Source organism: Mustela lutreola, chromosome 9 (assembly GCF_030435805.1).
Source record: "Mustela lutreola isolate mMusLut2 chromosome 9, mMusLut2.pri, whole genome shotgun sequence".
Lineage (NCBI taxonomy): Eukaryota > Metazoa > Chordata > Mammalia > Carnivora > Mustelidae > Mustela > Mustela lutreola.
The window spans coordinates 5,386,976-5,400,841 of NC_081298.1; the positions used below are offsets into that span (position 1 = coordinate 5,386,976).

At 57.4% G+C, this 13,866-nt stretch overlaps 1 protein-coding gene across 2 annotated transcripts in view; it reads left to right on the plus strand.

Annotated features, from left to right (window-relative positions):
• BMP7 (bone morphogenetic protein 7) overlaps positions 1-13,866 on the plus strand; it is an 88,121-nt gene that overhangs the window by 29,314 nt on the left and 44,941 nt on the right. For both annotated transcript variants that reach the window (XM_059133184.1, XM_059133183.1), the window contains exon 2: positions 3,293-3,485. In XM_059133184.1, the coding sequence (XP_058989167.1) occupies positions 3,293-3,485 (193 nt within the window). The remainder of the gene's footprint in view (positions 1-3,292; positions 3,486-13,866) is intronic.

Sequence of the window (13,866 nt, forward strand, 5' to 3'; positions counted from 1 at the left end):
GGAGGATGAGGTTTTCGAAGGCAGGAAGAACCAGGTGCTGCATGCTGGTACCTGGAAGACTGGCAAGATCATGGCCATAAGACAGCCTTTCCATTTTGTTAGGAGATGGTCCTCGGTGACCTCAGGTCGGGTGCTGTGGGGCTGGGGGGCAGCTCAGGCGTGGTCATGGCTGCTCACTCAGTGAGGGGGCCCGGCTGGGGGACTGCATAGGCTCGTGCACGGACTGCTCGCTGGCGGGGAGCTGCTCTCCAGGGGTGACTGCCTTACTGCCTTCAGCCAGGCCCTTGCAAAAAAGCCCTTGACAGCCCCCAGACTGGGCCCATCTCCCTAACAGGATGAACTTGTGTTTCTCCACCATTCCTCCTGACATCCTCTGAAAGAGCTCCCAGGGCGATAGTTGGGGTGAACGGCTCGGCAATACGACTGATGGGGAGCACACACAATTCCACTTTCGCCCATGCCTCCCCACATTCACCAGATACGGGGCGCATGGGTACCAGAATGCCCTGCTCTGAGAGCCCCGAATTGGAAACGACCCGAATGCTCACAGACTGCAGAATGGACATGTGTATCGTGGTGAAATCCACGCGGGGACTATTGCATGGCATCAGGGCTGGGTGGCTGTCCCCAGGCACACAGATGGACCACACAAACACTGTTGAATCAAAGAGGCCACGGACAAAAGAATATGTACAGTGTTATTTCCCGTTTGTGATATTCTGAAACGAGCAAAACCAACCTGAGATTTGAGAAGTTGGGGGAGAGGAAAGGGGAGCTGACGACATTCTGTTTCTTGGTCTGGGAGGAGGCCCCGTCGGGACACTCGCGGCAACACACACAGAAGCACACACACGCATTTTGCGTGCACTTCGTATGTACGCTGAGTAGCAACGAGAAAGTTCTGACCACAGGCTTAAGAGCTGCCCTAGCAGAGCCGGAGGTGTGGCCACTGAGAGGCGTGGCTAAGATTTGGCGGGGTCTGGGTTTGAGGTCCCGCTCTGGCCCCGGGCAGGGCAGTCAGTCCCTCTTGGCTCTTAGGTACGTCCCCTACCAACGTGGCATTGCGCTTGCCTCTTAGGGTGACCTGAAGATGGCGTGAGAAGGAGGACAGAGGCCTGGCCCCGGGCATTAACACAGTGACCAACGCAGGGCGCTTTGCTCTGCTCCCTCATTCAGAGGTCCCCTCCTGGGCTCAGCTGACCCCCACCATGGGCTGCACTTCCTAGAGGCTGCCACAAAGACCCTTACCCTACCCGCTTTCTGCATAAATCAAAGCTGGGGACGCCCCCATCAGCATTCTTTGTCCCCCAACTTAGCCTTTCCCTGAGGCTGGGTCAGGAGGCACGTGCTCCGGGTGGGGGGTCAAGGACAGAGCAAGTGAGGAGGACACGTGCAGTCTTCAGTGACCACAGGATGTTTTCTGGAGAGGTCATTCCTGTGGCCAGCTCTCCACGTATGGCCCAAGATTCCAGCAGCTGAAGACGGGAGGTCACTTCCCAAGATCTCCCCAGAGGCAGAGTCACTGCTGTGCCTAGCCAGAGTTCCCTGGCCTTGAAGACTTCACCTGCCCCGTCTGCCCAACAGGAAACAGCCTGATGAGGATAATCCGTCTCAACCCCAGCCCTCATCCCAGTATCTTTTAGAACTATTATTAAGGTTTAAAACAGTTCTGTTGTTGTTTTTAAATGCAGGTCTGTAGGAAGGGCCGTTGGGCTGCCGGTGTTGGGAACAGTTTTCCTCCAAGGTGTTCATGTCCTGCCTGCAGCTGGGCAGCCCTGACCCTGCCTGAGAGCCTCTAGGGATTAGGAAGCTGAAGCCAGAGGTGGAGCTGGGCACATTTCTCCTCTATTTCTTGTATCCCTGGTCGTCCCCCCACCGTAGGCAGGAAGCAGAGATGGGGCTGTGTCTCCCGGGAGAGGAAAGGCATCTGCAGATGTGACACACTTGCTTGAACTTGGCCCTTCTGCATCTTTCCAGCCCTTGATTCCCAGCTTCATCCTTGCTCCGTTTTGGACCAAAGGATACATGAGCCTTGGGAATCACAGGCCCCTTCCAAAAACACTCTTTTGGGGCTTACATCCATTTAACATTTATTATCGATGAAATGGGCATAATCTCTCAGTCTAGTCTCACTGTCAGTATGAAGGAGAAGAGTTGAGGCCTTTGCCTTGTTTTATCCTGAAGTCATTTTATTTTATTTATTTTTATTTTTTAAAGATTTTATTCATTTATTTGACAGAGAGATCATAAGCAGGCAGAGAGGCAGGCAGAGAGAGAGGAGGAAGCAGGCTCCCTGCTGAGCAGAGAGCCCGATGCGGGGCTCGATCCCAGGACTCTGAGATCATGACCTGAGCCGAAGGCAGCGGCTTAACCCACTGCGCCACCCAGGCGTCCCTCCTGAAGTCATTTTAAAAAGCCACACGCCCGACCTTGCTGTTCACTGCTTTTTCTGCTTTTAGTCTAAGGCCGTGGTTGGAAACTCTGGCGGTTGTTAGAAACATCTGGGGTGCTTTAAGAAGTACGGGTTTTTGGGCCCCCTCCCCAAAGATACTGAGTCAGTTGGCTCAGAGTGGGATGAGCACAGCCCAGCCCCCCATGTCAGCCTCCCACCCCCCATCTTCAGTGATTTCGCTTCGGGAGCTTGAAATCGGCCAAAATGGAAACTAACAGACACGACCGATAAGGTCCCAGAGACCCAATTCCTCAACATTGACCAGCACACCACTGAGACAGGGCATCAGCGTTTTCCCACAGCCCCCATGGTGATTCCCACCTGCTGCTGGGGCTGAACACCATTGGGCCTCAGGGACCCCATGACAAGCAGAGTGAGGTCTGTCTACACGCGTCATAGCTCACCGTTGTCAAGCCCTCCCAGAGGCTAAGCTGCCGGTGTTAGGTTTCTTAGCTCTCCCAACAACCCATGCAGGATAATGATCCTCATTTTTGGATAAGGAAATGGAGGTCTAGAGAGATTAGCAGGTCTTGTGCAGGCCTGCCAGTTAGTGGCTGACCCTGGATTTGAACCCAGGCCCATGAACCAGAGTGTGTCCAGGGCCTCTGGGATGGCTTGGTCGGTGCCCCACTCTTCCCAGAGGGTTGATGCTGAGTCACTGCTCTCGTTCAAGGGGACCACAGGGCCAAGGCTGTGTGTCTCCAGGCTTCCGCGGGGCAGCGTAGAAGGGGCGGTGAACACCAGGAGGGTCCAGCCGTGGGTGGGCTTGGACTCTGCGGTGGGAGAGTGAGAGCCGGGAACTAATGAGCCCTTGGTGTGGCGTGTGCTTCCTCCCTCCAGTGGAGCATGACAAGGAGTTCTTCTATCCACGCTACCACCATCGGGAGTTCCGGTTTGATCTTTCCAAGATCCCGGAAGGGGAGGCTGTGACCGCAGCCGAATTCCGGATCTACAAGGACTACATTCGGGAGCGCTTTGACAACGAGACGTTCCGGATCAGCGTTTACCAGGTGCTGCAGGAGCACTTGGGCAGGTGGGTGCTGGGACTGGTGCCGGGGAGGGGTGCTGAGCTGCCCTCAGCGGCAGAGGAGGGAGGGAGTGGTGGCTGGGCTGGGGCCGGGGCGGTCGGGCCATGTATGTCCCGGGCTGCCAACCATGTGCCAGGCCCTACACTGCACCGTGAAGCCCAGCACATGACCTCAGACAACCAGTGAAGGCGGCGATCCGTAAGAAAATGGGATCAAAACTCTAACCCAGAAATAAACAGGCAGAGAGAGAACTCGGCCTTCTAAGAATCGCGAGGTTAGGAACCCAGATCTTGGGTTGGAAGACTTGACTGTCTGGAGACCCTTTGGTTTCGAGGTCTCCTAAGAGGTCAGGAGGCTCAGAGATGGGCCAGAGTATGGAGTGAGCATATCGGTCCTTCCGGAGGTGACTGTGACCCCCCCCCCCCGCCCCCCTCCCTGCCTCAGTGGGGCTCAGGCTAGTGGACTCCTGTCATGGCTGGATGCCATTCCCCAGTAAGGCATGGCGGGAAGTTGCTGTGGGCGCCTCCTGATGGACAGTCCCAGCATTTGCAGTGGGAACGGGGACCTGTTACCACTCTGGGGACAGAGGAGACGTCACCACCTCCTTCACGGGTCATCTTAAAGACTAAGACAAGACTAAGACAACCAAGCCTCTCTTTCTAAGGGTTTCCATTGTTTTGCATTTGTTACCTGGTTTGTATTCCCGCAGCCCTGTGGGGCGCCGCTCCTGGATGCGGGGAGCGTTAGGAGCTGAAAGCCGAGGGTGAATCATCTGCCTGCTGCCACCCAGGGAGACAGTGGCCAAATTAAGACTTGTACCTGGGTGTACAAAAAGTAGTTCTTTTGAAAAGACACTTTTGCGTAGGTAAGACCGTCACGTTGTCACATGGACAAGAGAACAGCAGCTACAGTGGCCAGGAAGACTCCATCCCGGCTCTGGGCCCCGGGGCCCACCCCCCAGGACGCCTCTGCTCCCTGTTCCTTGAGGTTCTCCACCCGTGTGACAGGTGGGAGGCGTGTTATTTTTGTGGACAACATTATTTCACACCGGCGCGTGTCCGCCAGCTACAGCCCCGGAGATAGAACCGTGGGGTCCGAGGGTGCACACGTCGGTAACAGTTCGATTTTACTGGACGGCTGTCCTCGGAGGTTGTGTCCGTTTATAGCAACAAGCCAGGGGGAGGCCGATCTCCTGTGTGCTCACAACATCATCTCTGATCGAGCTGTTTTGGTCTTTGTCAGTCTGATGGGCGGGACCAAGTCTGCACTGAGGGCCCCGGCTTGTGTGCACGGCCCCACTCGCCCTACAGGGAGGCCAGCAGACGCTCCTGGAAGGAGGGTACCAGAAGGAGGGTGTGCTGCGGGGGAGGCGGCAAGCGGTCTTGGGAGGCACCTCCGAATCCTACGATAGGCACTCCGGCCCCCCAGTGAGCCCCGACATCGGTGCCCTGCCCCTCAGACCGAATATAGGAAGAAGGATGGAGTTCGTTTTGGGGCGTGACACCCGTTGGTTTGCTCTGGACTCTGACAGACCCCCCAGGACTCCTGAACAAAAACATGTTTGACTTTTCTCCTGAAGGCTGGCGAGGACGCAGGTACCACCGGCCATTTGTCACCAGCGCCCGATCGGCTGCTTGTGCCAACGCCGAGCCGCACTCCCTCCCCGCCCCTCCCGGCAGGCTCCCCACACCTGCCTCAGGAGCGTCCCGCAAGAGGCTTCACCTCAGGAATGGCTGCTCCGAGTGGGTTTGGCTGAAGAGAATGCAAGGGTTGGCTGGTGTCACCTGGGCCGCTCTTCTCCGAGTTTCCTGAGATGCCGGACAGGAAGGCCTTTGCCCTCCCTGGCCACTGCAGTGTCCCCAGGGTTGCCTGGGATGCGGCCGCTTCCCATGAGGGGCGTCGCCACCCATCGGTCCCTGAAACGGGCAAGCCTGGTGTGACAGGCACAGGACCTCCTTTGTGGGGGTCCGAGGCCGCTGCACTTGGAGAGAGACGTGTGAGCCCAGAGATGTGTTTCGCCCACCCCCCTGCTGAGCACCCACGGCAGGCGCTGGCTTTGGAGCTGGTCTCTGGGGACATTGGTGGCTGAGGAGAGGACTGGTTTTCCGGGGCTGTGCTCACAAAGTCCCACGAGGTGTGTGGCTTAAAACCATGGAAATGGGCTCTCGCAGGGTTCTGGGGGCTCAGAGTTGGAAGGTGAGGTGTTGGCTGCCTCTGAAACCTTTGAAGGGCAGGGGTGGGCTTCCTTCCTGCCTCTTCCAGCTTCCAGGGGTGTCTGTCCATTGTCAGTGCTCTTGGCTTCTAGCTACCGCTGTCTGTCCTCTCTCTGCTCTCTTTCCACGTGGCTTTGCACCCTCAAGGGACCTTCTTCTGTGTGCCTCTCTCTTCTTGGAAGGAAACCGGCCATCTCGACCTCGGGGCCCTCCCTGCTCCCATGCGACCTCACCTTACTTAACCAAGCGAATTAATCTGCAGAGACCCTTTTCCCAAATACGGTCACATTCACAGGTACCTGGGGTGGGACTCGAGCGTATCTTTTTGGGGGGTGCATTCCACGCCACAGCGCGGGCTGGAGGAGATGGGCAGCAAACCGGGAGGCAAGGATGCAGACAAGCTGGCCTCCTGAAGCCATCAAGCGGTCATGGGTGGCCGAGGCCGTGCTGAGCTGGGGTGTCGGAATGACAAGAAGGCTCTGGCCATGGGGCGTGGGCTGGAACGGCAAAGGCCGTGGTCCTAAGGTGGGGACAAGCACGGGCTCTGGGGAGGACAGAGGGACGTGATAATACGTGATAATGGGGCGAGCCACTTGGTCCTTGCTTAATGAAACACGAGCCTTGGCTTCTTCCCCACCAGGCTGCCAGCAGCTGCTTGTCTTTCTGCCTGTGTCAGCCTGTTGGCATCGTGGGCACGTGTCCCGTCACGGTTTGAGGCTGCTGCCTCCTCGGCCCTGTCTTAGTTCCGTGGGGTGGATCCAGAGGCCCTCGGGGAGGGGAGAAGGCCTGAGTCACCGTGGTTGGAAGAGGGACGGGCAGGGCAGCTGTCTGCGGCTCTCCGGCAGGTGGCGAGGGGCAACGGGCTGCCCCTTGTGAGCAGCTTAGCCACAGGCCCCCTTTGGGGGCTGTGAGCCTCGCTTTGCGTTCCTGACTCTGGGGGCATTTGGTTTGCTGGGAGACCAGGTTCCTCCTTAGCAAATGTCTGATCACCTGCTGTGTGCAGGGCAGCGGCAGCAGACCCACACCCCTGCCCTCCAGGAGCTCCTCGGGCCGAGGAGATGACCTGGCAAGTGCAAAGTAGAAAAGAGGCAGGGAGCGGAGGCGGGGACGGGGCTGCCGTCTTCAGGTGTCTAAGTTTCCTTTCTGTCCCTGAAAGAAGGCTGTAAGGCCTTTATTCTCCAGAAGTTAAAAGGTTAAAAAATTTTTTTGAATTATTTATATGTGTTTTCTGGGTGGGTTGTTTTGTTTTGTTTTGTTTTTTTAATCCAGAAGCCATATGATTGTATTGTGTAATTCCCCGGGTGCATCACCCAGCTCTTGAGGGTGTGGATTCAGATCCTGACACCACCTACCAGCATGGCCTCTGGAAGCAATGACCTTGGAGCCTCAGGCTCCTCCTCTGTACGATGGGGATGATAACGTCATCCTACCTCCCAGGGCTTCCTTAGAACTCAGCGGGTGCTCAGTAAAGGTTCAGTGTTATCAGTATCACCACCATCTCCGTCATCCTCACCACCACGACCACCACCACCACCACCACGACCACCACCACCACCACGACCACCACCATCGCCTATATCCCCGCCGTCTGCTTCACCATGATCCCCATCATCTCGGGGAATCAGGGGTCTTCAAAGGAAAATGGGGGTGGGGGCATCCAAGATTTGGCTGCCACGGTGCTCCCCCCGCCCCCCGCAGCTATCTCTGCCGAATGCCTCATTTTGCAGTCTCCGGTGGGCCGCAGGCCGAAGCGTGTGTGGCGGCGGGGGCTCGTTTGCGTTCCCCAGCTCTAGGGCCCGGGGAAGGGACACGCATCCTCTTCAGGCTGAAGGCCTGTGGCTGATCTGATCCCCCGAGAAGCCCAGATCCTGTGGCTGCCACCCCACTTCGTGGCCAGCCTGCTCCCTCTGCCGAAGGGTCTGGGGTCTTGCTGCCGTCAGCCGCCCAGCTGTGTGGGGCCGGGACATCTGGCTCACTGGCGATTCTCTGCCTGAGCTCCAGGAAAGCTCTGCGGTGCTGGGGATTAGCCGGCTTTGGTTTAGCCTCAGCACCTCTCCCCTCGTGGCAGCCACTTCCCACCAAGTCCTCTTGATCTCTCGGAATCCAGATTAAATTCCGATAATGAGCCGAGCTGGAGGCCTTGCACAGCCCTCGGGCCCTGCTCGCAGCGTTGCCCCGGACAGCTGGGGAGGCCACTGGAGCCGCCCTCGACGGGCTGTGGGACGAGTGGGGCTGTGAGGCAGGTCTAGGGACGGGGGCCTTGGCTCCAGTGGCCTTGCTGGGGGAGTAGTGCTTGGGGGAGCAAGGGGTCAGAGCCTTTCCTCCTCTTCTGAACCCCAGGACTTAGGCTGGACCGGCTTGGGCCTGGCTTACAGGGGATCGCATTAGTTAATCGGTTTCATTCTGGGCTGGACTCGGCATTTCCATCCTTACCACCACCCCCCCCACACCTTGGGTCCAAGCTTGCTCCCCCCAGGGCTGCCCCATCTGTGGGGGATGCAGGTGCTTAATGAGAAACCCCCGGAGGGGGCACACAGGCCTGCTAGGACAGCAGAACCTCATCAAAGGGTGTCAGTCACTGCCAAGGTCGAGATGATATTGGCAGCTGGATGAAAAGTGTCCCTCGGTCAGTCTCAGGGACTTTGGTTGCCAGGAGGGTGACCTCAGAGTGGTTTCCGGGGCCAAGGTTGGCTCAGCCACAGCCTGAGTCACTGAGGAAGAAGGAGCTGTCCCCGTGACGGGCTGGAGTGGGGGCCGAGGGGCCGTTTGCCAGGGCAGCCGGCAGGCGAGGAGAGGGAGGAGGCAAGCATGTGTCCCTTTGTTGCTGGGGCCGGGGGAGGGCTCTGTCACACCCAGTGGCCCTCCCCGGGTTCCCCCAGCGCTCCCGGCTCCTCTCATGGAGGGAGCGTCCTGGGGCTCCTTGGCAGTGTCCTCAGCACCCCCAGAACCCTCACACCTGCCACAGCTCTGACCCCTCCCTCTCGAGAAGGAAGCCCAGCAGTTTCCTTGTCCTTAATCAGTTTGGTGACAGGGCTCCTGGAGATCTGGTGAAAATGCAGTCAAGTTCACTTCTATGGGGCGGGGCTGGGGTGTGTGTGGGGATGAGTTTCTGTATTCTGGCAAGTGCGCAGGGGATGCCCTTGTGATTTCCATTCAGGGAAACGGGGGTGGGGGCAGAAGGTGCATGGGTGCTGGGTGCAGAGCTGGTCTTAGTGGGAGAGCACTGAGGGCTCCAGGGCACAGCTCTCTGGACCCTTCACCAGTCTCCCTCGTGCTACGTAAAGGTTAAGGACTTGGTAGCAGGACTGACTCTTTTCCTGACTTTCATCACCATGAGCATGTCTGGGCAGAGGGACACGGTCACGCACCAGAGCACCTCCCCACCCCCTGCTCTAGGCTTGCCATCATTTGGTGCTTTCTGGAAGTGACTGTGCCGGCCACTTCTGCTTCCTTACGTACCTTGGAAAGGATCCTTGGAAAACTTGGTATCCCCACTTTCCAGAGAAAGTCCCCAGCCAGAGACTGGCTCAGGGAGAGGGAGTAACTTACCTGGGCTCACACAGCTAGAAGGTGACAGAGTTGGGACTTGAACTTGGGTCTCTGGGGTTCCGGGGCTCGCGTCTTTGGCTACGACAGCACCGTGGTGCTTCTCACGTGTCCTGATTTCCTCACCTGGGCCTCAAATGGTGATTGTGATTCCCCAACTTTGGTTCTCACCCTTGGCTGTGGGCTAGAATCACTGGGGGGAGGGGGAAAGCAGGTTTTTTTTTTTTTTTTTTTTTAACTCCAGATAAGTCAGAGTCGTGGGGGTGGGGCTGGGCATTTTTGTCTAGCTTGCGGGCTGTGGACAGGAGGCGACCAAGAGCTCTCTTCGCTCCTCTCTGTGAGCCTTCTTCTTTGCCTGACAGACAGAAGGGGACAGACAGACTCCTGTGTTCCCTTTAGCCTGGTTTCTCAAAGATAACTGTTTTCCTCTGTAGGACCGAGCCTGACGTGCGGTCCTGACCCTGACTGACAGTCTCAGTGGCACAGGGAAGGGGCTGGCTGAGGGTGGGGATACCCTCGGGCTCTGGCTCCAGAGGCTTCCGGAAGCTTCCAGAAGCAGTTTTCTGCTGCTCCCGAAGGCCTACGTGCCTGGTTCCCCGTCTCCTGGCTTGCACGTCTCGCCACTACACCTCAGCCCCAGGGCGGGAGCTCTGGTTTTGTGCTGCTTTCTCAAGAGCAGCCGACTCAGCTCTCTATAGTCTTTTCAAAAGGCAGGAAAGTAGGCACCCGCCAGACATGCTGGAAGGTCAGGGGAGAGCAGGGCCTGGGGCAGTCTGGTCAAGGACCCTTTGGTACGTTTCTTAGTACATTTGTCAAACCCCAGTTCGGAGCTACTTGGACAGGAACAGAGGCCCCTGATGCCTCTTGGGGTCCCCTTGGGGTCCCCTCCCGTGTCCGGAGGGATCACTCTGGAAGAAGCCTGCATGTAGGGACAACCTGCTGGGCAGAGACTGTGTCTAGTTAGCGCCTCTGGCTTCCGGTCCTGCAGGCTGTGGCTGACTGGTGGGCCTTGGTGGTTTTCCTGATCTTTGTGCTTTTGTTTCCTTCCATCATTCATCCCAAGCCTGTCTTTGTGGGGAGAGTCAGGTTGGTGGGGAATCAGTGACGACAGGTTCTGTGCCTGTGACTGACCCGGTCAGCGCTTCGCAAGCCAGGGCCCGCGTCCTCCCAACCCCCTCCTGATGACCTCGAGAAGTCCATGTTCTCCCATTTTGTGGATGAGACCGTTGGGGCACAGAGTGTTAGGTGACCCTCCTGAGGTCACACACGAAGGTGGAATTCAAAACCAGGTAATACGTGCCAGCTGGGGTGCTGGGGTCCCACCTGGACAATTCTGATGTAGCTGGTCCTGGTGTCACCTTGACACTGATAGTTTTTGAGGCTGCCCGGAGTGGACTTGCTCCCTGCCCTGGCTGTTCCTTTGAGGATCTGCGGGACCTTGGATGAGAACCTCATCCGTCCCGTGGGGGCGCGGATTTCTGTCTTGCTTCCCTCTCGGGCCTCGAGGATGGTGCGCCGCGCAGCTGAGTGGCAGGTAGGGTTCTCGAGGTGAGTGGCCGGGCCCAGCCGTCTTTCTCCAAGAGGACACAAACGATTCCACCACGGGGCATGCCTCCGCCGCTGCCCCACTCTGGTCACTCCAGACGGGTTTCACGCCTGACGGCTAAGGTCAGGGTGAACAAATGTCCCCCCATGAAGTGGTCCCCTTGCAGACCTGCCTGCGGGTAAGGGCTGCTGCTTGTCCGTCGGCATCCATTTGGCTGATGCCTTCCATTACGCTTGCGCGACCCTGGCCCCGCCCTCCTTGGGGACACCTCTCTGAACGGAGAGGAGAGGCCGGCCTTCTGGAACAGCAGTGATGCCAGAGCTAATTGCCTGGAGTAAATGCCGTGCGGCCCTCTGTAGTCCTTCCCGTCACAACCCCCTCCCCAGGGAGGTACCACTACCCATCTCACTTCACGGACAGGGAAACTGAGGCACAGTGCCAGGTTAGGGATTAAGGAAAGGAAGCTTGCATCTCTCTCCTGTCCGATCTGTTTTTCTTCCTTTGCCCTTACGGCAGTCCTAGGAATCAGGAAATGACGGGGGGAAGGAAACTGAGGCAGGGAAGACAAAAGACCTGACCCGTGTGTTCCACGATCCTGCATGATGAAGAGGGAAAGACTGGGGGCTTTGGAGATATCTGGATCCACCCCCATTCCACCCCTTGGAAGCTGGGTGGGTCAGAGACCCTGGGGGAGCCTCCCCGAAGATCTGAGCCTGACAGTTGCCCAGGGGCTAAGCAAGGACAGGTGTCTTGTGACGGTGGGAGTTGGCTGTATTTTCCCCATTGTTCTGTTCTTTGTACCAGGAGCCTGGGACACAGCAGGTGCTCTGTAAACCCTGTGAGTGTGAGTGTGTGTGACTGGAGGAAAACGTGTGTAGCCTTCTCCCAGGCTGTGGACTTCCTGAACTGGGGGACCATGGCCGCCTCCTGCCTGCAGGTGTCCCTAGCTCCAAGCCAGGGCCTGGCATGAAGATGCCGGGGACAGCCCAGTTGTCTGAGTGCTGGCCGAGGAGCCCCGGGGCGGCCTCGCGCTCTCCCAGCTCCTCCCAGCTCCTCCAGCCTGGGACTGGTCCGTCCCGGTAAACCTTCCAGCGAGTTCTCTCTTCCAGGGCTGAAACTCGAGAAGGCCTTGTTTGCAGTCTTTCTTCAGCATTTGAGCCCAATTTCCAAAAAAGTGAAAATTGCCTGTAATTATAATACTTTTCGATCTTAGGGAGGTTTCCCTGTGATGATTATAATTATATTATTTAGAGCTGTGTGCCAGGGGGTACCCAAGGGTGGATTGGTTCTCGTCTGCACATAGGGGAAATGTCAGCATGTGTGCCGTGGCCCTGGGTTTCCCACACTGGAATGAATTTCGGGAGAATGGCTTTTGCATCGGGGGCTGTCTGTATAACTTGATCCGGCACTTTAATTCCAAAAGCACTTCATACTTGGACCTCTGCTTGCCTATAGGAGCCTGTTTTTCCAAATGTATTAACATCTGTGTTTCATATCAGGGCCTGTAATTGCTTTAGCCTTTTTGGCAGGAGACAAAGAGAATTAATATTTTTCAATTTGGTCATGAGCGGTCATCTGTAGCTGGGAAGAAAAGGGCCTGCTCAAATATGAACTCAGTGAGAATGGGAAAGGCAGGCTTACCCAAAAGATGATGTTTTGAAGGAATCAGCCATGCTCATGGAAGTCCTTGGTTGTTTCAAGTTCATGGTGGAAATAGGCGTCTGGGCAAATGCCCAAGGTTCTTGCAAACACTGGTTCTTCCTTCCTTTGTCTTCCTGCCAGCCTGTCAGCACCATTTTCTTCTCCCAACCCCCCAGCCCCTCACAATGCCCAAGGCATTCCGTTTTCCCACTCCCGGAACGGAGGAAGGAAAGCCAACCCGAACTGAACCCGGCCTACACGCCCACTCCGGGATCCAAGGCAGGCATTGCTAATGGATCACGGAGCTCCCTCCTGCCTGATCCTCAGCGGGACCCCCAGGCAGAGAGGAGAGGCAGCCGCTGCTGGCTGAGTGAGTTGCCGTGGAGTGAAGCCCACTGACCACTGGTCTCAGGTCAGCTTTCCTGGAAGCTTGCCCCAAGACGAGAATTGTGTGTGCAAGTGAGTAATTAGAAAATGTTTCCAGCAAAGGAAGGAGCACCGGGAAGTGGTGGGCAAAGGCACGCAGCCAGGCCACCTAGAGTCTCAGGAGGGTGACTTTGGCTCCCTCCTCCTGCAGAGGCTTTGGGAGTCAGAGTCACACCCCTTACCACCCCTCCCCCCCACCGTCAGGGCTCAAGGGGCTGCAGAGTCCATGCCGCCACCTCTGTCAGTAGGGCGGGAGGCTGGGTCTCTCAGGCGTGGCTGCGCTGACATGCTGTGGTGTCCCTGCAGACCCCTGCATGAGCTGGGCCATCCTGGGCATTGCGGGGAGGTCAGCAGCGTCCCTGGCTTGTACCCGTGAGATGTCACCCCCAAGCGGCAGCAACATAAATGATCTCCAGGTATTGTCACATGTCCCCCAAGAGCAGGACGCCCCCTGATTAAGAAGCACTGGTGTGGAGGTGGATAGGCAGTCCCCAGGCACTTCCAGTCTGGATGCTGATGGGCGCAGAGTGTGTGCTGGCATCTGGGAGGGAAGCTCCTGGGGGCCGTGGAGCCACTTAGGAGGGTCTGAGACGCTGGGGTTCTGGACAGGCCGCAGGGGTGCTGCTGGCTCTGACGCATGCTCGGCATAGGAAGTTCTACCCCATCCCTGTCTTCCTCTGACCTTCCTGTTCACCTTGACCGCTCTCCACTCCCGAAACACTGCTTCGCACCTGTCATGCACCTGCTCACAGGCTTCTATGGGTCCCAGGGTCTGGGATTGTAAGGCCCAAATTGAGTTGTCCTTGGAACCACATGGGAGCAGGTTTAAAGAGAAACGTAGAGGGGCGCCTGGCAGAGGCTCAGTTGGTCAAGTTTCTGCCTTCAGCTCGGGTCATGATCTCACCGTCCTGGGATGGAGCCCACATCGGGCTCCCTGCTCCCTGCTCCAGGATTCTCTCTCTCTTTCTCTCCCTCTGCCCCTCCGGTCACTCAGTCTTGCTCTCTAGCTCTCAA